Source organism: Schistocerca piceifrons, chromosome 5 (genome assembly GCF_021461385.2).
Source record: "Schistocerca piceifrons isolate TAMUIC-IGC-003096 chromosome 5, iqSchPice1.1, whole genome shotgun sequence".
Classification (NCBI taxonomy): Eukaryota; Metazoa; Arthropoda; class Insecta; order Orthoptera; family Acrididae; genus Schistocerca; species Schistocerca piceifrons.
Window position 1 is genome coordinate 253,466,998 of NC_060142.1, and position 25,454 is coordinate 253,492,451.

A 25,454-nucleotide genomic window follows, 5' to 3' on the forward strand; every position below is an offset into this window, starting at 1 on the left:
ACAACGCTTATCGCTTCGCCAGACTTCGATAAGATTTCCATTGTTCAAATTGATGCTTTGTATAGGGACGTTGGAGCCGTTCTATTGCAACAGCATGAGGAGAGCCGTAGGCCAGTTATTTTTGTTTCATGATCCTTAAACCATCTGGAATAGAGGTATTCAGTCTATGAAGTGGAAGCTTTGACTGTGCTGTTTGCGTTAGAGTAGTTCAGGCCACATCTTGAGGACACCCATTTTGAGCTGGAAACTGACAGTCAGGCAATTAGAAGGTTTCTATGTCAGTCCAGGAGAACCGGTAGGGTAGCGAGATGGTTTACACGTATATACACAGGTTTGGCATATTAAGGGGGTGGATAACTGTGTGGTGGATGCTTTGAGACGCATGTTTGAGGTCCGACCGTAACATGAGCAAGAGTCTGAATTCTTAGCGGAAAGTTCTGTGGAGATTAATGTTATGCTGTAAGCGTTCTCCGTGCTTTTTGTGACCATACAGAGTTCGCAGAATGAAGACCCTGAGTATTGTCGAGAAAATAAACTGAGGTGAGGATTGTTCTCTTTATTTATTAAGGAGAGATGTATTCTGTTTTCAAAAAGGTGGTGTGCACGGAACAAATGTCGTGGTCCCTGCTGATACTATCGCTTGTCTTTTGCAGTATTTCCTCGAATCGCCTACGGGTTGACACCTGAGACTTTATAATACGAGGGAGAAGGTGAAAGAGCGCTTCTTTTGAACCGGAAGGGACACTGAAGGAATGTCAAGTGTGTGCAATGAGTAAACTCGCTCAGATTATCTTAATCGGATATCTGCCTCCCAAACTAATATAGGAACCAATGATATTGTCTGGCCGTCACTTCTTTCCAAAAGAGGGAATGTGTATATCTGTCTTGCTATCGATGCTTTCTCGCGATTCACCTGGTTAGTCCCCACCAGAGGGCCACGGCGCAACCAAAGGTAAATGCGATAACTGCTGGCCTGTGCAAGTGGTATTAGTCATAACTGTTACATTTTTGCTTTAATAAAGCAGTTCTGCCTTGAAAACAAATTTGATAATGTTTAAAAATAGTGTATGTGAGATTCAAATTGTGGCAGAACAGTTCTCTGTTCCCCCCCCCGCCCCCCCCCCCCCCTTGAACCATGGACCTTGCCGTTGGTGGGGAGGCTTGCTTACCTCAGCGATACTCATAGCCGTACCGTAGGTGCAACCACAACGGAGGGGTATCTGTTGAGAGGCCAGACAAACGCGTGGTTCCTGAAGAGGGGCAGCAGCCTTTTCAGTAGTTGCAGGGGCAACAGTCTGGATAATTTACTGATCTGGCCTTGTAACACTATCCAAAACGGCCTTGCTGTGCTGGTACTACGAACGGTTGAAAGCAAGGGGAAACTATCAGCCGTAATTTTTCCCGAGGGCATGCAGCTTTACTGTATGGTTAATGATGATGGCGTCCTCTTGGGTAAAATATTCCGGAGGTAAAATAGTCCCCCATTCGGATCTCCGGGCAGGGACTACTCAGGAGTACGTCGTTATCAGGAGAAATAAAACAGGCGATCTACGGATCGGAGCGTGGAATATTAGATCCCTTAATCGGGCAGGTAGGTTAGAAATTTTAAAATGGGAAATGGATAGGTTAAAGTCAGATATAGTGGGAATTAGTGAAGTTCGGTGGCAGGAGGAACAAGACCTTTGGTCAGGCGAATACAGGGTTATAAATACAAAGTCAAATAGGGGTAATGCAGGAGTAGGTTTTATAGTGAATAAAAAAATAGGAATGAGGGTAAGCTACTACAAACAGCATAGTGAACGCATTATTGTGGTCAAGATAGACACGAAGCTCACGCCTCCTACAGTAGTACAAGTTTATATGCCAACTAGCTCTGCGGATGACGAAGAAATTGAAGAAATGTATGATGAAATAAAAGAGATTATTCAGATAGCGAAGTGAGACGAAAATTTAATAGTCATGGGTGACTGGAATTCGGTAGTAGGAAAAGGGAGAGAAGGAAACATTGTAGGTGAATATGGATTGGGGCTAAGAAATGAAAGAAGAAGCCGCCTGGTAGCACAACTTAATCATACCTAACCCTCGGTTCAAGAATCATAAAGAAGGTTGTATACATGGAAGAAACCTGGAGATACTGACAGATTTCAGATAGATTATATAATGGTAAGACAGAGATTTAGGAACCAGGTTTGAAATTGTAAGACATATCCAGGGGCAGATGTGGACTCTGACCACAATCTATTGGTTATGAACTGTAGATTAAAACTGAAGAAATGGCAAAAATTTGGGAATTTAAGGAGATGGGACGTAGATAAACTGAGTAAACCAGAGGTTGTACAGAGTTTCAGGGAGAGCGTAAGGGAACAAATGGCAGGAATGGGGGAAAGAAATACAGTAGAAGAAGAATGGGTAGCTCTGAGGGATGACATAGTGAAGGCAGCAGATGATCAAGTAGGTAGAAAGACGAGAGCTAGTAGAAATCCTTGGGTAACAGAAGTAATATTGAATTTAATTGATGAAAGGAGAAAATGCAGTAAATGAAGCAGACAAAAAGGAATACAAACGTCTCAAAAATGAGATCGACAGGAAGTGCAAAATGGCTAAGCAGGGATGGCTAGAGGATAAATGTAATGATGTAGAGGCTTATCTCACTAGGGGTAAGATAGATACTGCCTACAGGGAAATTAAAGAGACCTTTGGAGAAAAGAGGACCACTTGCATGAATATCAAGAGCTCAGATGGAAACCCAGTTCTAAGCAAAGAAGGGAAAGCAGAAAGGTGGAAGGAGTATATAGAGGGTCTATACAAGGGCGATGTATTTGAGGACAATATTATGGAAATGAAAGAGGATGTAGATGAAGATGAAATGAGAGATATGATACTGCGTGTTGACAGGGCACTGAAAGACCTGAGTCGAAACAAGGCCCCGGGAGTAGACAACATTCCATTAGAACTACTGCCGGCCTTGGGAGAGCCAGTCCTGACAAAACTCTACCATCTGGTGAGCAAGACGTATGGGACAGGCGAAATACGCTCAGACTTCAAGAAGAATATAATAATTCCAATCCCAAAGAAAGCAGGTGTTGACAGATGTGAAAATTACCGAACTATCAGTTTAATAAGCCACAGCTGCAAAATACTAACGCGAATTCTTTACAGACGAATGGGAAAACTAGTAGAAGCCGACCTTGGGGAAGATCAGTTTGGATTCCGTAGAAATATTGGAACACGTGAGGCAATACTGACCCTACGGGCCGGCCGGTGTGGCCGTGCGGTTAAAGGCGCTTCAGTCTGGAACCGCGTGACCGCTACGGTCGCAGGTTCGAATCCTGCCTCGGGCATGGATGTGTGTGATGTCCTTAGGTTAGTTAGGTTTAATTAGTTCTAAGTTCTAGGCGACTGATGACCTCAGAAGTTGAGTCGCATAGTGCTCAGAGCCATTTTTGACCCTACGGCTTATCTTAGAAGCTAGATTAAGGAAAGGCAAACCTACGTTTCTAGCATTTGTAGACTCAGAGAAAGCTTTTGACAATGTTGACTGGAATACTCTCTTTCAAATTCTGAAGGTGGCAGGGGTAAAATACAGAGAGCGAAAGGCTATTTACAATTTGTATAGAAACCAAATGGCAGTTATAAGAGTTGAGGGGCATGAAAGGGAAGCAGTGGTTGGGAAGGGTGTGAGACAGGGCTGTAGCCTCTCCCCGATGTTATTCAATCTGTATATTGAGCAAGCAGTGAAGGAAACAAAAGAAAAATTCGGAGTAGATATTAAAATCCATGGAGAAGAATTAAAAACGTTGAGGTTCGCCGATGACATTGTAATTCTGTCAGAGACAGCAAAGGACTTGGAAGAGCAGTTGAACGGAATGGACAGTGTCTTGAAAGGAGGATATAAGATGAACATCAACAAAAGCAATACGAGGATAATGGAATGTAGTCGACTTAAGTTGGGTGATGTTGAGGGTATTAGATTAGTAAATGAGACACTTAAAGTAATGAAGGAGTTTTGCTATTTGTGGAGCAAAATAACTGATGATGGCAGAAGTAGAGAGGATATAAATTGTAGACTGGCAATGGCAAGGAAAGCATTTCTGAAGAAGATAAATTTGTTAACATCGAGTATAGATTTAAGTGTCAGGAAGTCGTTTCTGAAAGTATTTGTATGGAGTGTAGCCATGTATGGAAGTGGAACATGGACGATAAATAGTTTAGACAAGAAGAGAATAGCTTTCGAAATGTGGTGCTACAGAAGAATGCTGAAGATTAGATGGGTAGATCACATAACTAATGAGGAGGTGTTGAATAGGATTGGGGAGAAGAGAAGTTTGTGGCACAACTTGACTAGAAGAAGGGATCGGTTGGTAGGACATGTTCTGAGGCATCAAGGGATCACCAATTTAGTATTGAAGGGCAGCGTGGACGGTAAAAATCGTAGAGGGAGACCAAGAGATGAATACACCAAGCAGATTAAGAAGGATGTAGGTTGCAGTAGGTACTGGGAGATGAAGAAGCTTGTGCAGGATAGAGTAGCATGGAGAGCTGCATCAAACCAGTCTCAGGACCGAGGACCACAGCAACAACTACTTCTCTGTTACTGAAGTGAAATTTAGTGAAGTGAAATTCAGTACAAAAATAGACATATTGACTGCTTCACCTGCGAGGTCATACATGATAATGAAAATTGCTTGTCATATCGTAAACTTTCAAAATTATTCTTTCTTTCGCATATTCTGAACCATAAGCAAAATGTCTCAGCAAGAGTGACTAGAAGACAAATATCAGTTATAGAAGCATGGATAACTAAGGGGAACGTAGATACCGCCTACAGGAAACATAAAGAGACCTTTGGAAGAAAGAGAAGCATCTATATGAATATCAGGAGCCCAGATGGAAAACCAGTACTAAACCAAGAAGGGAAAGCTGAAAGGTAGAAGTGATGTGTTGACGACTACACAAGGGAAACCAAAGAACTTTTATAGACAGGGAAGAAAAAGAAGTAGATGAAGATGATACGGCAGATATGATATTGCGAGTAGAATTTGACAGAGCTCTGGAGGACATAAGTCGGCTCAAGGTCGCTGTAGTAGACGTCATTCCCTCATAACTACTGATATCCTTGGGAGAGCCAACCATGACTATTCCATCTGGTGTGCAAGATGTACTAAATACTGCAAGTAGACTGAGACTTCAAGAAGAATGCAATAATACCAGTCCCACAGAAAGTAGGTGCTGATCGAAGTGACAGTTTGATAAGCCACTACTGCAAAATACTAAGACGAATTATTTATATAGGATTGGAGTATCTGGTAGAAGCCAACCTCAGGGAAGATCAGTTTGGATTCCGGAGAAACGTAGAAAAGCTATACAATACTGACCCTACAACTTACCTTAGAATATAGGTTAAGTAAACGGAAACAGTTATTTACAGCATATGTACACTTAGAGACAGCTTTTGATAATGTCGACTAGAATACTCTCTTTGAAATTCTGAAGAAAGTAGGGAGAAAATGTAGGAAGAGCAATGTTATACATAATTTGTATAGGAACCAGGTGGCAGGTTCGTGGGGCATGAAATAGAAACAAAGATTGAGTTGGGAGAGAGAGAGAGAGAGAGTTGTAGGCTATCCGTGATGTTATTCAACTTGTACACTGAGCATGCCGTAAAGGAAACCAAAGAACAATTTCTAGAAGGAATTATAGTTTAGGAAGAAGACAAAAATTCTGAGATTTGTTGGTCACTGTAATTCTGCCAGAGACAGAAAAGGAGCTCGAGGAGCAGCTGAACGGAATGGATAGTATCTTGAAAGACGGATATAAGAGGAACTCAACAAAGCAAAACAAGGGTAACGGAATGTGATGAAGTTAAAGTAGGTGACGCTGAAGAATTAGCTTACGAAATGATACACTGAAAGTAACAGATTAGTTCCACTGTTTGGGGAGTAAAATAACTTACGATAGCCGAAGCATAGCGGATATAAAACGTAGAATAACAATGAGAAGAAAGAGTTTCGGAAGAAGAGAAATGTGTTAACATCGAATATATCGGTAAATATAAGGTTTAGGAAGTCGTTTCTGAAGGCATTTGTTCGGAGTGCAACCTTGTACGGAAGTGAGACGTGGACGATAAGCAATTCAGGCGAGAAGAGAAAAGGAGCTTTTGAAACGTAGTGCTACAGGAGAATTCTGGAGATTAGGTGGTTAGATCTCGTAAGTGATGAGGACGAACTGAATAGATTAAAGGGAAAAGAAAATTGTGACATAACTTGACAAAAAAATAAATCGGTTGATCGGACACAACCTGAGACATCAAGGAATAGTCAATTTAGTATTTGAGGGCAGTGTGGGAGACCGAGAGACGAGCACAGTAAACAGGTTCAAATGGATGTGGGCTGCAGTAGTTAGTGAGAGACGAACAGACTTGCACGGAATAGAATAGGATGGAGAGCTGCATCAAACCAGTCTTCGGACTGTAGACCACAACAACAAAAAGCATATTCCATACCAAATGATCGGTTAAATGATCGGTTACTGAAGGTATCACCATCTTTGACTATTTGTGGAGACACGCATGAGAAGTGATACTTCGAGAGCAGAAGCGATAGGCAACGGTAAGGCAGCGCGTCCGCGTGTGCCACGCTTGAGCGGCACAAAGCAGTCGTATATGTGCCGACCTTTGTTACCGGTTGGTCTTCCTCGAGTGGCTTCCATGTTTTTTGCTCTGGGCAACTAATATAATAACATGCTTTGCATTTGCTTTCTGATGGTCATTCTTATTGTGGTTTGCATTTTTGCAGCTTGGTTGCTGCATTTTCAGATCTTTAATGCGCCTTTACTTGTGTTCAAATTTAAGGTTAGTTCTTCAGAGATGTTGTCCGCTTTCGATGTTCATGGTTAAGAATCGGGATTTCATTAACGATTAAAAAATATGCGTGCTGAATACATCACATCTCGTTTATTTGATTCCATGGCGAATTCTTTATCTTGCGTCCCTGCAGTCCAAGTGCAGCACATACAGACAAATTTACTCTTTCTTGTATCATTGACTCGAAATAATTACAAATTGGATGGCAGTTCCTATGACTGATTTACATTTTTGTGTCACTGATGAATTGATGATGCGATTACTTATGTGGCACGTGAAAAAATTTCATTTAAAATATGAATTTTGAACCGTATCCTGCCTTCCACTGGAATGCTAGTTGATTTGAGGCACAACTGCAATCAGTATTAATTTTTTCAGAACGGCAATGTGACGAAACCTTTTACTGTACTCTGCATGGTATACAGGCCCGAAGGTACGTGATGGTTTGGAGATTCCGAGACTATCTGCTATTTATGTTCGTCGTGGTTACTATGGATCCTTATATTTCAGGATTAGGACATACAGGTGATAGGTTATCAGCCGGAGCCACACATGCTCCCTGGATACGATTCACCTGTTAGGTGTACGTTATATGCAGTCCACGAATCAGGTTATGAAATTTCTGGAAGTAGCTGTGATCATAAAATTCACTCAAATATTCGTTTATGTCCACATTTCTTCCCACTGAACCGAATTAACACTAACACCTTTTTAACGTGTGAAATATGGTCAAATTATGAGACTTTACTTGTGTCAAAACTTCAAAGTATGTAGACAGGAGCACTTATTCAGCAATTTTTTTTGTAAAGAAGTACTGTGATTTTCTCAGAAAGATGCGCAAAATGGATTGGCTAAAAGAGTGACTAATGCTGTGGCAGTATAGGCCTACACCATTGTCACCAAATATCCATTTAACGATTGTTTTCTGAAATCACTCGAACACCAACAATATTTCAATACTTCTACTGGATAAGTATGAAAATATAGATGTCTCACTTAGAGACGAGCCGGCCGCGGTGGCCGAGGGGTTCTAGGCACTCCAATCCGGAACCGCGCTGCTGCTACGGTCGCAGGTTCGAATCCTGCCTCGTGCATGGATGCGTGTGATGTCCTTAGGTTTAAATTGTTCTAAGTCTAGGGGACTGATGACCTAAGATGTTGAGTCCCATAGTGCTCAGAGCCATTTGAACCATTTGAACTTAGAGACGACATAGTAGGTCAACAATTTAGTAGATAAACAAGTAACGCAATATGAAAACCCTGCACCATTGAGTAATTTGCTACAACCGTTTATTTAGCGTCTCGAGTATTCACATTAAGAGTACGGATGATACGCGACGCATTCCATATAGATAATGGTTCCTAACTTCAGATATTTACCCATTGACGATGATTGCGAGGAAAGGCATCGATTTCTAGATTTATTTAGCCCAACTGGAGTATTTTAGTAATCGAGATACAGGTTTCCCTTTTTAACATTGTTCATTCAATATTTATTCAGTTAATAGTATTAATGACAGAACTGTACAATTATCTAACAGAATCTTTGACTTTTGTAGTCCTGTGTTCCTCAGTTGTGTGTAATATTACGGGATATTGATAATTTTTACTTTATGGAACGTCTGACTACTACTGAATGAAACGCAACTTTCGTGCGATACGCGTTTCGCCTTTATTTTCTGCATGGCATCTTCAGTGCCCTGGAATATCTACATATTTTTGCTGTTTAGTTTGAATTTTGGTCAATGTAAACTAAATAGGAAATTTTTTAAAATATACCAGGCCCTTGCAGAAATAAGGGCTAAATGCGTACGGCTCGAAAATTGTGTTTCATTCAGCTGTAATCAGACGGTCCATAAAGTAAAAATTATCAACGTACCGTAATATATATCAGCAGTTTCTTTGCGAATGCTCTTAATCAACAACTTCAGCATTCATGTGCCTTCGTTCAGTCTTAGACGTCTTCATATGCTGTGATAGTCTCCTACGCACAATAGACTCGAAACAGTAGTTTACGTTCTAGCCTGCATCTATAATTTTTGCCTTGTACTACTCCTTCCGGTGACAAATTAACTATCTGTTGATGGATATGTTCAAAAAGCCTATTATTTCTTCTGGGTTACCCATGGACTTCTGTCGTTGCTATTCTTTTGTTAGCGATATGTAGGTTGTATATGACTATATGTAACTGAATAAACGTAATTTGTGATTTGCCCAATGCTTTAATTTATTGAAGTAACTTCAATGAGGTGGGACACGTACTTATATTTTCTTCCTTGAATGTTATATGTAAGTGACGAGCATATGTATTCCACGCCAAAGCATTCGGCTGGCTATTTGGGGAAACCATTGTAAACTTTAAACCATGATGGCTGGTCAGTGATTTGATCTGTGGTCGTCCTCAAATCCAGCCAAAAATCTTAAGCACGGCGCCACCTCGACGTGCCAAATAACGTACTCAAAATCTGCAACGTTGTTGAAGGTGGCGGCGGGGATATGGGAATAAAATTACAGCACATGGTTAACTGTATTAACTGGAAGATAACGATTTATTTGAAGAACAAGGACGACACTATTTTAACAGACTGATAATTGGGTTCATTCAGGTTTGAGCAGCTCTGGATGTTTGCCAATGTAGACTCCCTCGGGGTCGTACTTGGCCTGCAGGGGCTTCCAGAGGTCGTCTCTCTTCTGGATGAGGAACCTGATCACCTTGTTGGAGCCCTCCTTCTGCTTCTCGTTGCATTTGCTGCAGTCAGTCACCAGAGCGTCGGGGATGGTCGCTGAAACAGAAAGGCGCACATGCTTGTCGTTATCTAACATATTGCACAAAACCTCTTACAGGAATTGCAAATTTACTCTATGACAATAATACTAAATTATGTCGAAAATTCCAAATAGTAACTCAAAATTTATAAAAGAAACGTTCGTTTATCTTCGTGGTGTCGTCCAGAGAGCAGGGTGCCAAAGTAAGGTTGGCACCATAGAATAGTCGCTGTATGCCTCACCGACCAATGATAAACTGCGCCTCCTGAAAATCCTCCACGCCATCACAACGGCTCGTCTACTTACGAATGAGCAGAGGAATGCTCGCCACAATACTCAATGAAAGATCAAGATGACACCAACGTCTTAGATAGACCACCAGTGTATTAATTGTCTCAGGCAGAACATTATATGAACATTATGTCAGTTATTCTTCAAATGAGAGTCTTGTAAATTTGTCTACGTCAAGTGATAGTTTAAGATTCAGAGACAATTGTAAATATTCAGAACATTCCTGTGAAAATGGATTGTGTAAAAGTTAAGTACATCTTGATCTCTATATTGTAATAAATTGAACTAATGTATTGTATGTTACAGTTCCGGTCAGTCTCCTTCTGCAGCAAACCAAAGAACTCACAATTGTGACAGCGAGTGTATTTCCGCACGGCGCAACAATCTCAGTGAGCTGATGCTTTAAAAGTATCCTTACTGCGGTGTGTAAGCAGATAAAATTCATTGTAATCTCTGAAACTCCATGGAAAGTACTATTCAGACAAGTAACAGACTTAACGGTAAGATTACAGTATCTTTGTCGTTAGGCAGCGTCACATTCGCCTTGAAACTTCTTCTATGGTCGAAGTTTCTATACCTCTCCTTGGATCTTCTTCAGGATTTCACCTGTGTTCCTGAACCGAGCGACACCAGTGAGGTCCAAAAGAAGATCCCAGGAGACGAATCGAAAAGATGAGCTTAAAAGAAGTTGGAAGAGGACTATGACGTGGCTTCACGAATTACAAGGGAAGTGTATAAACATCCAAATCACACGAAAATGTGCTTAAGCTATTGAGCTGATTGTGCGTTAGTTCCCATAGTTGTCTTAAATTTAGGAAAAATGTCATCCGTGCAGTCCCTAATATCATCTAGATCACATTTATTAATTTTATATTCTGTGATCATGAAGTGAATCTGAGCAGATGAGAAAACTGAATAAGTCTCAAAGAAAAGCTACATAACCAACAGTTATTCACAAGGAAAACTGCGCGTATTACTAGGAGAGACATTTGAGTGATAACCTGCTCAAGGAATAAGAGACGAACTTCGGTAACGTGAATAAGCAAAATATCGATATAATCTCTATAGCTTACGCCAATTTTCCTCATAATTTTGGGCGTCTTCTAATAATTTACATTACCGAAAGCTTTTTCTATGTTGGTAAATACTATGAAAGTCTCACAGTTTTTCTTAACACTTCCTACCATTATCATGCGCAACGTCAGAACTACCTTTATCTTTCTGAAATCCATACTGATCGCCATCTAACAGCTCCTCGAATTTCTTTTCCACTCTTCTGTTTATTATCCACGCCAGCAACTTGGATGCTTAAGCTATTGAGCTGATTGTGCGTTAGTTCCCATGCTTGTCTTAAATCTAGGAAAAATATCATCCGTGCAGTCCCTAATATCACCTAGATCACATTTATTAATTTTATATTCTATGATCATGAAGTTAATCTGAGCAGATGAGAAAACTGAATAAATCTCAAAGAAAAGCTACATAACCAGTATGCACAAATCACTGACAGAGGCGGAAGACAGAATAAGTGATAGAAAAATACTGTCCATCGACTGGGTTCAGACCACAAGCTGAGGTTCGGACGCCACGTTTAACTGACACTGAGCGCCTACCACTTCGAATAGGACCATGGCTGATATATATTTCTACAGTCCAAAATTAACAGTAAGAGAAACACTTAGACAGGAATCGGTTTCAAAAGGAGACATCAGGGCAGCATACTTTATGGACTTGCAGTTTCGTTACACTTTGAACATGTGTTATAAATCAATCTAACGGTGACATGCGGTCTCAGCGTTAAGGAATTGGATTAAACTCAAAGTTACATCCATTATAAGCCGCAAAACTAGCAGCAAACTTAAATTCGAGGTCATTTTTTTTTAAATATTGGTCTGCAAGGTTAAAACAGTTGTCCATTCAGCCTGGAAGAAAACTTCTGTTTTCTGTCTAACTTCCAGTAAGCAGCGCTATTAGAAATTGTTGTCAATTTTCATTGACAACAGGTAATATCAAGGGCATCGAGTAACCACCAGATGACATTATAACGTTATGTACTCCTGGAACGGTATCAGCTGGGTTTAAGCCATCAGATAGTGTGCTATCTTACAGGTTCTAGAGTTCATGACAACATTCTAGAGTCTATTATATTTCCCGGTAAGACCAGAATTTGGCGTGGTCAAACCAGAATTTCTGAAGACCTTATCAGGAACTGTCACTGCCTTCAAGAGATACAGCTACATAACTTATCAATTGAAAGCTTATTGAATAGAAATTGTAGGCAATAAGATATACGCCCAGTACTAACTGTAAGATTTGAGTGAAAATGACTGATCTTCATGCATATCTGGCCTGTTTTTTAGTGAGTTGGGTAATTCATCAGCGTTTATGAATTTACTGAGCGCTTTTAAAATCTGTGGCTATGTTAATGTGGGTGATAAGGTCCAGTGGAAGTCCGTTATTGAAGGGATAACAATGTTTCCAATGTTGTGAGCCGTAAGTCTAACACCTACTGGAAGATATACGACACGACTGTAAAAGAGAAAGCGCGAAAAAGAGATTAGAATCAAATTTTTCAGTGTGCTGACAGTTTCTGTGTTAGTATGGGTATATGGAGAAGAAAGCTGGGCTTTAAAGATGAAGGCCCACAATGAACTGAAATATAACTCTTTAGATGGTTCAGATATGTTCGGAAGAGCAGATAAAATCAGGAACGACTGAATAACGATAAAACAAGGTACGCTGACGATAACAAGGGAAAAAAGAGTAGAAACGATGTGGTAAGAACACACAGTGTGAATTTGCTAGGAAATGAGTTCCACCCAAAGACTGCATTAAAGATATGTTATCTCGACGAAGAAAATTTAATGAATCAGGAGAAAGGCGCCTCTGCGTAAACATAAGAACAAGGAAAGGGCACAGAATTTTGTCTGCTGTAAATGCCAATAACACTGGTATTCTTTTTAAATCGTAGGTAACATTACTTTCAGGAGAACTTCACATAGTTCATCACGTCCTTGACTATTTTGGCACTAAATTAGTGCTATATGGCATCAGTTGTGCATTAAAGATGACATAGATTGTACTTGGAATGTATGCAGTTTATCGTATCTACGATAAATCTTGTGGTACGGAACGTTTCTTTTAGGAAACGTCATATGTTCTAGGCAAATACAACGGAACTAGAGTCATACAAGATAGGGCTAGGCATAGATCGCAGGTGACATAGTTCTACTTACGGATTGTTTGGTTCAGCAACATGATAAGCCTCAGGAAGGAGGAACGTGGCACTGACCAGTCTAAAAGCTAGAAGGCTAGAGAGCATGCGGCTCCAAGACAACCGAGAAGCCAGTACTTCAGGACTACGTCAGTGCGGGATAGCCCACCCCATAGTCATTCTATCGATGACGGCGCTATCCGAGTGATCTAGTAATGGACCATTGATTCGCCCACTTGTCTCTCCCTAGGACAATTAACACTGTACCAACAATGTCACCTGCAGGTGATGAACAAGTGCTTCGCTGAAATACTGCACAACCCTTTGAGAATCATTCGATGCATCTGTCGAGATGCAGCAGAACTATCTCTAATCTGCACATGGAAGCGTTACTATTGTCTGTTGGACGTTTAATATTCCTATATAAGCTGTCAACGTGGTTTGCATCTGTTTGGTGCCGGAGGAAAATTGAGTACAAGTGGGTGCAGATGATTTTCCCCACCAAGTGCTATGTCAGTAAACACCACTTTTGTATTCATAGTCGTTAGATTGTCTCCAATAGATTTAATCAGCGAGTAAATGTATTCTGAGTGTGTGGCTAATATTACCACCGTTTAAACCGTTGCTGACAAAATACACATTTAATAAACTCCACGCATAATTACAGTTAACTTTGTTCATTTAACGATTACTTTTCTTTAAGGTAGGTATTACTTTAAAACGTTACCCTCTAGGACATCAACAAATGTTAAAAAAGGTTACGTCTCCATTAACAGCGTCAGTCGTATGGCAAAAGCATCTGAGGCGAAAAGTTGTAATAGATCTAAAACACTGTCTTTGCGGTTTAAGCCTTTACCAGTATCTAAGCACAAGATCTTTAAACTACTTTGTTGGTACACTATAGTAAGCGAAGGTGCTGCATTCTTGAAAGCTGAAGTGAAATGGAAGCTGAAGTGTAGGGTCATACACACTCAGTGTGAAAGCGCTAATCTGACGCGTTTCGTAGGCACAACCACCAGAAATATTCACACTAAAGAATCTTCACTGCATGGAATATATTTACAAATGCTCGTTCGCAGGTCCTCAGTGTACATTCATTAACGCAAAAAAAGATAAAAACACGTGAAAGTCAATAAAAATTTCTTGTTCCGTTCCATTACAACTACGCCATCTTCTTAAAATGTAGCCAGTAAGCACCTTTAATTCAGCAAAAATAGACGAGCAAACGCTGAGCGTGAAAGTTGGTTGTGATCAACTTTTACAAATTCATGTGCGTCTCACCAGGTACTGCTACATTGTAAGAAGAGGAACTGGTTACAAGAGAAGTCATCACGAAATTTTTATTAACAGTTATATGTTTTTGTAACTTTTACATTTTATACATCAATGACAGTACTATGAGGACTTTGCTTGATTTCCCATCAGAAACGTCACAGTCGATAGTAACTGACGGAAAGTCATCGGGTAAAACAGAAGCGATATCTGGCGTTTCCCAAGGAAGTTTTATGTGCCCTCTGCAGTTCCTAATCTATAAAAATGATTTAAGAGACAATCTGAGCAGCCCTCTTACATGTTTGCTGATGGTGCTGTCCTTTATACCGTCTCATAAATGATCAAAACCAATAGCAAAGTGATTTAGTCAAGATATCTGCATGGTGCGCAAAGTGACAATTGATTCTAAAGAATGAAAAGTGTGAAGTCATCAATGTGAGTACTATAGGAATCTGCTAAATTTCGGTTACCTCATAGATCATACGATTCTAAAGGCTATGAATTCAACCAGGTACTTAGTTATCACAATTACCGAATAACTTAAATTAGAACCATCACAAGGACAATGTTGTGGGGAAAGCGAACTGAGACTGCGATTTATTGCAACATGTCTACTGAAGAGACTGCCTGCGCTGCGTTTGTCCGCCCTCTTCTGCAGTACTGCTGCAAAGTGAGGTACCGCACGAGATAAGATTGATGGCGTACATCGAAAAAGTTCAAAGGAGGGCAGCTCGTTTTGTACTGTCGCGAAATAGGGGAGAAACTGTCACGGATATGATACAAGAGTTGGCGTGGCAATCATGAAAACAATGCCGTTTTTCGTTGCGGCAGGATGTTTTCTCATAATTTCAGTCACCGACTCTCTCCTCCGAATTGGAAAAATGATGCTAATGAAATAAGAGAAATAGGAGCTAGCATGGAAAGATTTAAGTGTTCACTTTTCCAGCGCTCTGTTCGAGAGTGGAGCTGTAGAGAAATGCCTTGAAGGTGGTTCGGTGACCCCTCTGCCAGGCACTATATTGCGAATTGCAGAGGAATCATGCAGATGTAAATGTAGATTACTGGATAAACGCTTATAAATATATTTCAGGCAATGGAGATTTTTGTGTGTAGATACTTCTGGTGATAAAAGTAAATACTTCCCTAAAACGTTGGTTTAGTAATTTTTCACTGTGTATGGTTGAGCCTACAATTTACCCTTGAAGTTGAAAGCAGTCAGGACCTCACACTAAATCACGAAAACATTCAAAATTAAGGTGAAGTGTTGTCACAAAGTGTGAAGCCAACATATTTTTCCAAAACAAGTTAAGGGGTGTAGGACGTCAAACGGGCCGTCTTGGTGCAGGAGAGGCATCACAGGTCATTTTAATTTCCAATGTCTATACTTTTACAAATAAATTCGTAAAACTTTGTCAGAATCACCAGGAAGGATTCGGGATTCACACTCATTGCAGTGGAAGTTCGAAAACATAACAAAATAAATTTTTTACGTGTGAAATTTCATGATTTTTTCACTTACTAATGGATGCATTTGTTGCTGTAGGTACACTTTTCTTCGTAAGTTAGAGAGATTCTTCGATGATTTTTGCACAGCATACATACCATACTTACAAGTGTATGAAACTCTAGAATTTATTTAATTTATGAACAAACGAATGATCTGTGGTATTTTAAGCTTCATGTTTAGAAAAAACACATATTATGTAGTTAATTACCTCAATTTTTACTACAGTTTTTAATAGATTTGGAAAATTCTAGAGTTTCATACACCTTTAAGTATGGTTTGTATGCTGTGCAAAATTCATCGAACCATCTCTCTTACTTATGAAGAAAAGTGTACCTCCTATAGCAAGAAATGCTGCCATTAGTAAGTGAAAAAAATGATGAAATTTCACATGAAAAAAAATTACTTCGTTATGTTTTCGAACTTCCACTGATGTGAGTGTGAATTCTGAATCCTTCCTGGTCATGCTGACAAAGTTTTATGAATTTATTTGTAAAAGTATAGACAGTGGAAATTCTGTGGTGACTCTCCTGCTCCAAGTCGGCACGTTTGACGTCCTACCCCCCTTAACAGCTTTTAGAATAGATATGTACCGTAAGTGCAATATAACTTTATACTTTGCTCGAGGTGTGCTGGAATCGAAGAAAGGAACTCGGCCTATTCCTTTGCTCCCAGCACATTCTGGCAAAGTGCTAAATTAAACTGGCCGTCTAGCACTACTTTTCTTTTCCTGGTCTACCAACAGCGTCAGCATCAACAGTAGAAATGCCTATTGATACGAAACTGTAGAGCGTTAATAAAGATAAAAAATAAATACATAGACAAATGGACCAGACATCTAACCCCGCGGAACACCCAACTGTAGTTAGTAATGCAGTATCGTAGGCATGGGAGAGCGCTATTACACTCTAGTCACCTTTGAGTTCCTTGCCGTCTGGAGTGCAGCTGCTGTCGGAGTCGGAGACGAGACACTCGTGGTACTTCTTCAGAAGGCGCTCGTTGGCCAGAATCTCGTCCAAGTCGATGTTATCGTACTTGGTGGTGTAAGCCGCTGCCGACGCGACCACGGCCGCCAGGGCCACGAGAACAAGGGTGAGGGCCTGCATGTCTGAGCGTTGCGTGCAAGAGCGAGTCCACGGACTGGAAGCCGCAGCGGCTCTTTATAAGCCGTCCGTCACACACACACACACACACACACGCGCGCGAGAGCGAGAGAGACACAGAAAGAGAGAGATGGTAGGTGGGCGCAGAGTGTGGTGGAACGTGTCCTCTCCTCTTCTGCTTCTCTCCTCCCTTCCATTCCTCCCTCATTTCCTGCTCCTTCAGTATTCTTCCTCCACTCCCTCCCCTACTTGGCAATATTACAGAGCCACTTACAAGCTGTTGACGTATCTGCACAACATAACTGCCCGACATTGCTGACTGCATTATAAACCAGTTCCACTAAATTACGGAAACGCCTGACTAGATGCCGCCATCAGTGGGTGATCTGCTATCGCATTCTGCATGCCAACACCGCACAACAGCAAGAATTAACAGTAGCTGCAATGTCCACTACCTTCGTATGAATTTCAGCTTGCATCAGCGAAGTCAGATAATTCATTACAATTTTACTACTTAATGTCACAATGGTGTGTCACTTCCGAGGAGTTGCTGCATTTACGTAATTTTCGATGGTGTTTAACGTAAGAGATCTATTAAATAATCCACTTTTTTTAAAAGTTTGTCTCATAAACGCAAATAGCAAAGGCAATAGCGAAACTAACGAATTAATTGGCTTGTAAAAACTTGATCAAACTCAAGTTCCTGCGAGTTTTTTATTACTTCATTACATTATTTGTTTTTGACTGGTTGAAGTCCCATTTTTAGCGTTATGATGGAATTTTTATGTTTAAAGCAATTGAACCATTCAATTTGCGCTATTGGACCACACTGTTCGACTGTTCGAATGTTCAAGTCGTTCTAGTGGTTCTAGTTTTATTCATGTGTAATAGAGAAATAAGAGTAAAGCATAGTTCATTTGGAACATTCTGGAAAATGTACTCATTGTACCAAATGCATAATGTATAGGTACAGATAGTTTAAAGATACTTCCCGTTTTCTAATCGGCTCGGTTCACTTTTGCAAGCAGTTCAGTGTTTGGCTCTACGTATCGTCACTCATCAAACAAAAGAAGATATATGACAGCAAATTGAGTTCAGAAAACCTCTTATTTCCTCTCCTCAAGTCCCGTCGTTCATGGACTGGGGTAACGTCTTTGGCTACTAATAAAAAAATGAAAGGAAACGTACTGGGCAAAGGGTTCGAACCTCCCTACTGCTTAAATTTTGAATAAAAATCGTCAGCACTGACGGCCGCGAACTCCCGACGTAAAGAAGTTATCCTTTTTCTACCAACAGGCTTTTCAAAGAGAGTGGAGGAACGGATAGAGGTTGGGAGCACTCCCTTGCCCTTAGGGAGGTACACTGCTTCTAAAACTCGGAATAATGCGCAGTGATCAACGGCTGAGAATGCCGAAGGCAATGGAACTAGCTGACTTAACGACATAATGTGTATCACAGAACACGTGGTCTGTAACTGAAGTGTCATGATGAACTCTCCCTTGCCAAAAGATTCTGGATTAGTTCCCCAGTCGAATTTCTGTAAGTGGTAGGTGACTATGAGGAAGTAATTTAATAACCAGCGACTGGATGAAATTCTACCAAACGGAGAATGAAATGTCAGAAGTTTGAAAGTAGTAGGATAGATAGAAAAGCTTAAAAGGAAATGCAAAGGCTCAGTGTAGATGTAGTGGGCGTCAGCGAAGTCATATGGAAACAAGATAAGAATTTCTGTTCGAACAAATATAGGGTAATATCAGTAGCTGCAAAAAATGATGTAACGGGAGCAGGATTCGATTTGGATAGGAAAGTAGGGAGTAGTGTGTGCTGCAGTAAACAATTCAGTTATATATTGGTTCTAATCGCCTTAGACAGCGAGTATTTCAGGAATATATGTCAGCGTCACAAGCAACCGATCAAAATGCTAAGAAGAGGAGCATACTGAACATTTAATTCGGTATGTAAACGGAGATAAAAAATAATAAAAATCATGGGGGATTGAAACGCGTTAGGTGGGGAAGGAGTAAAAGAAAGGGCTACGGGAAAAATGGATTTCGCTGTAGGAATGAGAGAGGATGAAGAAGAATTAAGGGTTGTAATAAATTTCTGATGGTAACAGTGAATATTCTGTTCAAGAATCACAAGAGGACGAGCTATACTTGGAAAAGGTCCGGCCCCACGGAGCTTTTCAGCTGCTCATGGTCAGACGGGGCTTCTGAAATCAGATACTGCACAGGAAGGCTTTCCAAAGCGCAGAAAAGGACTCAGATCACAATTTAGTGACAACAAGAGTTAAGGGAAATTGAGGAGAATCATCAGGAAGAATCAAAGTGAAAAGAAGTGTGATACTGAAGTAGAAGGAATGATGAGGCGCGATTGATGTTCGCTAAGATACAAGATTGATAGGACATATGTGAGTAAAACTACAGGCGAAGACAGAGATTTTAACAAAGCTAACAAATAATTGAGGACGAAGGGCGCAAGTGATATTCTGACATGAAGAGTTAACGCAAAAGAGTTAGAAGAGAAATGACCCAAAAATATAAAAAGTAAAAGAAGTGAAAAGCAAAACAAAAATTTCTGAGTCAGTCTTTCCGAGAATAATTTCTTTTTCCGTTTTCTCCACTCTTTCCTGCAACCATAGCTTTTTCGGTTTCTTCGCATCTTTCGTGCAACCATTCCGCCTTACTGTTTAGTTCATTCGTAATGGAATTATATTGCCGTATTCCTCTCTTTCCCTAAACCATTTTGTACTTCCTTCTTTTGTTGACCTGTTGAAGTACTTCATCGGTTGCTCAAGATTTCTTCACAGTTGCCTTCCTTTTACATGTTTATCTAACGTTGGTGATTGCCCATTTTTAGAGATGTCCACTCTTTATCAACTGCACTGTTTGATCTGCTATTCGATATTGCAATAATTACTTCCGTAGCGAACACGTCTCATCATTCCTCGGTACTTCAGTATCACACTTCCTTCCGCATTGACTGCTACGGACGATGCTCTTAAATTTCAGTCTACTCTTCAACATTACAAAATTGTGATGCGAGTCCATATGTAGCCCTGCGTACGCCTTACAGTATTCCGGACTCTGTCTGACCTTGATGGAATCCATCTGGAACCGTCCCGTGAGCCCATGTCTTTTCCCTTTATTTCCTCCTCTTGTGATTCTTGAATAGAGTATTCGCTATTATCATCTGAATATTATTGCACAACTCAGTTGGTCTTCCTTCTCTGTCAATCGTAGTGCCAAGCCCATATTCTCCTGTAACCGTTACTTCCATTTCTTCCCCTACAGCAGCGTTCCAGTCCCGCATCACTATTTGATTTTCATCTCCATTTACATACTGAATAACTAGTTCAGCACCCTCATATACTTTCTCTACCACCTCAACCATGTTTGCGACGTAGACATACATATCTGACTTACCTTTGTCGGCATTCGATAGTTGTCGAATCTGTTGACAATAACCCTGTAGCTGAACAGTCCACCGTATCTCGCTCTCTACCCTCCTTTCCTATTCGTAAAGGATCCTATTCCCAGCATACAGTTTTATGCTGCTGTTGATATTACACTATATTCGTCTGACCACAAATGTTATCTTTTTTTTTCACTTCAGTGGTCCACACTACATCTAAATTAAGCCTTTTCATGTCTTTTTTCAGGTATTCTAGGTTTTCTACTACGTTCAACCTTCTGACATTTCAAGCTCCGACTCAAAGAATGGTTTCACTTCGTTGGTTATTGGACATTTTTCTCATGGTCACCTCCCATGTAGCAGTCTCCTTCCGGTGTTCCGAATGGGCCTTTAATACTGCAACTGAACTCGGGCTCGTTTACTACCTATTTTTAACTTCATGGAGACATCTTATAATAAGCAAGTTAATTATTTCCCATATGCCTCTAGAATTTGCATATTTAGTGATTGCCCTACATGACTGTCCCAGCAACAATTCTACTCCCACGCACCAGTACCAACACCAGGTGCCACAGATACATTAAATCTTAACTATTTTTTTTTTTACTAGACGATAGTATACATGGGAATCTCACTTCCTTACCCTTTATTCTTTCACCACAAATTTTTTCAACTCCGTTACATTTCTCAGTCCAAATGGCTTTGTGGACATTGGATATACCAACCTATATGCATTAGGGTGTGAACAACCCGTTATCTCAAAGGATCCATGGTATAATTCAAATAACTTTTTGATTTCGCCATCAATGTCACTGGATTTTCTCTTGTTCCTCACCAGCACCTTATCTCCCTCCTTGAACTTTGTTGTCTTATACCTTCCTCCATTCCTCCTCTGTCTCTCATGCCCTTTCTTTAACATTTGCTGTCCGCCCATCTGCATCTTCTCTTGACTTGTCAAGCCTTGAGATGGAGGAAAATCTGTGTGTTCTGCTATTAGATTGTCTGGCTTGATATCTTTCATGAGCTCATAGGGTAACAAGCCTGTCGCACAACTCTTCACTGTGTTCATAAGATTCTCAAACACAGTTATATATTCTGCCCAAGTACTATGCTTTTTACTGCAATATGTCCTACATAGCCTACCCAGCTCCCTCATATACCTCACAGCCGGGTTTCCTGTGGGGTGATACACTGAAATCCTTATATGCTTTATCCCAGATCTTTGCATAAACTTCCCCCACACACTAGACACAAATTGTGCTCCATTATCAGACAGAATATTCTCTGGTTTTATAACATTCGCAAAGTAATCTTTCTCTAGCTTGGCAATTATATTCTGGCTAGTGACCTTGTTCAGTGGATACAGCCTTACAAACTTTGAGAATACATCAACAGCTAAAAGAACATACTTTACATCCCCTCGACCTGTTGGCAGCCTCCCAAATAAATCAATAGCCAGCAGCTCACCATTTCTTATAGGAACAATATTCTGTATCTCTCCTTGTACTGCAATAGTTTTATACTTCACTTTTTGACATTTGTCACAAGAAGCCAACTGTCTCTTTACCCTCCTGGCCATGTTGTTAAAACTAACATAGTTCTGCAGTATTTCCAAACATTTCTGAGCCCCATAATGCTCATGGCTAAGGTGGATGTAATTGATTAATTTTTCCACATGCTCATCTGGAAAACATACCTTCCACTCCTCTTTGTCCAAATTTCTTCGTCTAAATAAGATACCCTTATAAATTCTATAATATTTAGCTATTTTTTTATGTTCTTTATTTCCAAAGTTTGTTTTGATAAACTTCAAGGTTTGGTCCCCATTCTAAAGTCTCCTCATGTCCTTACAGATCGATCTGATTTCCTTCTCTCCACCCACTCCTTTCATATACAATATCTGTAGTTCTTTCTCGTCTCCATTCCCTTCATGTTCTTCTCCAATGAAAGGTAACCTTGATAAGGCATCAGCCACTTTGTTGTCTGTGCCTTTAACATATCTTATCTCATAGTTAAACTGATGCAGAAACATGGCCCATCTCGTGAGTCTATTATTTAACAGCTTACATTCTTGCAAAAAGCTCAGAGCCTTATGGTCTGTGTAAACAATCACTTTCCTACCTTCCACATATATCCTGAACTTCTGAAATCCAAAAACTATGGCTAAAAGTTCCTTCTCTGAGATACCATACATTAATTCATGTTTGGACAGCATTCTACTTGCAAAAGCGATTGCTCCGTGCTCTATCTTCCCATCTACTACCCTCTCCTGAAATAGCACAGCCCTATCCCATAATCTGAGCTGTCTGCCCCAATAGAGAAAGGCAAAGAGAAATCTGGATAGAACAAAATTTTGCTATTTTTGAAGCTATTCTTGATAGCTTTAAATTCCCTGTCACACTCAGATGTCAAGCACCAGGTTACACTTTTCTTTAATAGTCTACATAAGTTAGGTAAATTCAGGCTATAATCACTTATGTACTTCCTGTATAATGAACATAGTTCTATAAATGATTTCAATTGTTTCCTGTTTGTTGGCACCTTGCAGCCAACAATAGCCTTGATCTTCTCATAATTGGACAGCATGCCATCAGGAGTTAACTGATGACCGAGAAATAGCAATGTTGCTTGAAAAAATTCACACTTACTTAAGGGTCATCCCCCCTTTAGATATAACCTTGAATACATCCTCCAACAGCTGACAGTGCTCTTGCCAATTGCTACTCGTAATCAAAATGTCATCTACATACACTGTGTCAATTTTCTCATTAGTTCATCACCCAACACATGACTTAAAGCCCTTACAAAAACTGCTACAGATATTGATAAACCAAATGGCACAACTGTAAACATATAAGTCCTGCGCTCAAATAAGAAAGCAGTGTACTTTCTGCTCTCTTCAGCCAATTGCACCTGCCAGAACTTTGACATTATAAAATTTTTGCAACAGCTCATCCATGTTCTCTGGCTGATAATTTTCTTTGACTATTATTTTATTTAGCTTTCTTGTATCCAATACTATTCTTATAGAACCATCCCTCTTTTTCACCACTACTATTGGATTACAATACTCACTCCTCCCCATTTCCAGTATGCCCCACTTCAACATCATCTGTATCCTTGCCCTTACAGCCTCTCCATTAGCTATTGCTATAGGATAAGGTTTGGCCCTTATCACTTCATGTGGCAATAACCTCAAAACATAACTGAAATCTACGACTTTTCCAGGTCTGTCAGAGAACACATGCTTATGTTTACACAATAAATCTGTAAGCTGCACCTTTTGGTCCTCATTTAAATGTCCCATTTCATTTACTTTGTCATTTATCTGCTGTTCAGTGCACATTTCATCACATACCTCTACTATCCTTTGTAAATGAGTAATTGTCTCACCTCCTTTTAATTCCCCTTTAAATTTTATTCTTCATCTATTTCCACCAGCATCAAATTCTACCACTCTGTCCTTTACAAAAATGCTACAGTCATACTTGTACAAGAAGTCCATACCCAAAATTACATTCAATGCCAAACCCTTCACCACAAAGCAACTAACATCAAAACAATACTCATTACTATTAAATTCCAGTAATACTTCCCTGGTGATGGGCTTGCTGCATGTCCCAGTTGCTGTCTTAATTTTGACTCCTGTAACTGGTAATTCTATTAATCCTAAACCTTTAATTTGCTGCCAGAAAGATTAAGAGATTGCAGATAAACTTGAGCCAGAGTCTAATAATGCTATATCTGTAGCTCCTCCCACATTAATATCAATTATTGGCTGTATCACCTCTATTTCTACTCTGTTCAGCCCCGATTCCTGTAATAAATCTCTTTTTACTTCACTCCTGCTTTCCTCTTGCATAATGCAAATATCTTTAGGTCTTTCTCCAAAACATACATCAGTATCCCATTCAAACAGATCCTTAATAGCAAACTCAACATTCTCTTCTTCACTTAATTCTTCCAATTTTCTGGCAATTTTAAATTTTATTTCACCCAATTCTTCAGGCATCAAAGCTTTATGTAATTTTGCATAGGACACCCAATCACTCAAATCATAATCAGCCTCCTTCTTTCCTAACTATCCACAATTAACATCTTTCAGGCTTGCATCATCAGTTAAGAAAACATAGGTTTCAATTTTATCTACTACAGCAACATTCTCCATATCATTGCACATTTCCATATCCACATTGAAGTCATAATCACTACCACAGTTAACACCTGCACCCACAAGCACAGTAACCTTATCAGTAGGTAATTTACCAGCATTTTCCACATTGTCAAATACACCACTCATATTAGCCTTTACATCACACTGAATAACCCTCTCCTCACCATTTCCACAATTCTCCATACAATTTCCAATAGACATCTCTACCCATTCATCACACCCATTATTACTGTGAACATTGCCCCTTAATTCCATATCCAGTTCTGTTCCCTCTTTTGATGAAACTACCTCTGTCTCTGATCTTTCAATGAATTTTGCTCCTCTGCTTGTAATTTCTCTTCCCTTTTAAACATGTCATCAATGTTCAACTCACACTGTTCACTGCTGATATTAGCCTTGTTCCCTTTTTTCCTCTTATACCTTTTATCTGTATTTCTATAATTGTTAAAACCTCCCTATAGATTTTCATTTCCTAAGACAGCATCCATATGACATATCCCAATTTCCCTATTTTCCTTGCTGACTTTATTACTCATCCCATCATGTCCTTGTCTGGCCCTGTTCACATAATCCCCAGCCCTCCTGCGGACCTTAAGTGAGGCATCAATTAGTTTTTTGATTGCCTACCCTGTCCATTTGCATCTGGCATTCCTATTCTCATACCTTCTCTATCACTCCCCATCTGATCAAAATTGTCTCTTCTCCCCACAAAATTTCTGTTATACCTTTGTGGGCTGCTTCTCCAATCTCTATCCTGATTATTCTGATCACTTCTATCTTCTCTCCACCTGTTATGATTATTACTGTAGTCATAATTAATACTGTTTCACCTTTCATGATACCTTCCACTCTCC

The 25,454-nt window shown here is 40.0% G+C and overlaps 1 protein-coding gene across 1 annotated transcript; it reads right to left on the reverse strand.

The window, feature by feature from the left end:
* Nucleotides 1–9,383: 9,383 nt before the first annotated feature.
* LOC124798000 (ejaculatory bulb-specific protein 3-like) lies at nt 9,384–17,056 on the reverse strand. Its single transcript, XM_047261189.1, has 2 exons — nt 16,826–17,056; nt 9,384–9,645 (listed from the first exon to the last, which is right to left on the reverse strand). Exons 1-2 carry the CDS (start codon nt 17,013–17,015, stop codon nt 9,461–9,463), a joined length of 375 nt encoding a protein of 124 aa, XP_047117145.1. The 5' UTR covers nt 17,016–17,056; the 3' UTR covers nt 9,384–9,460.
* Nucleotides 17,057–25,454: the final 8,398 nt, after the last annotated feature.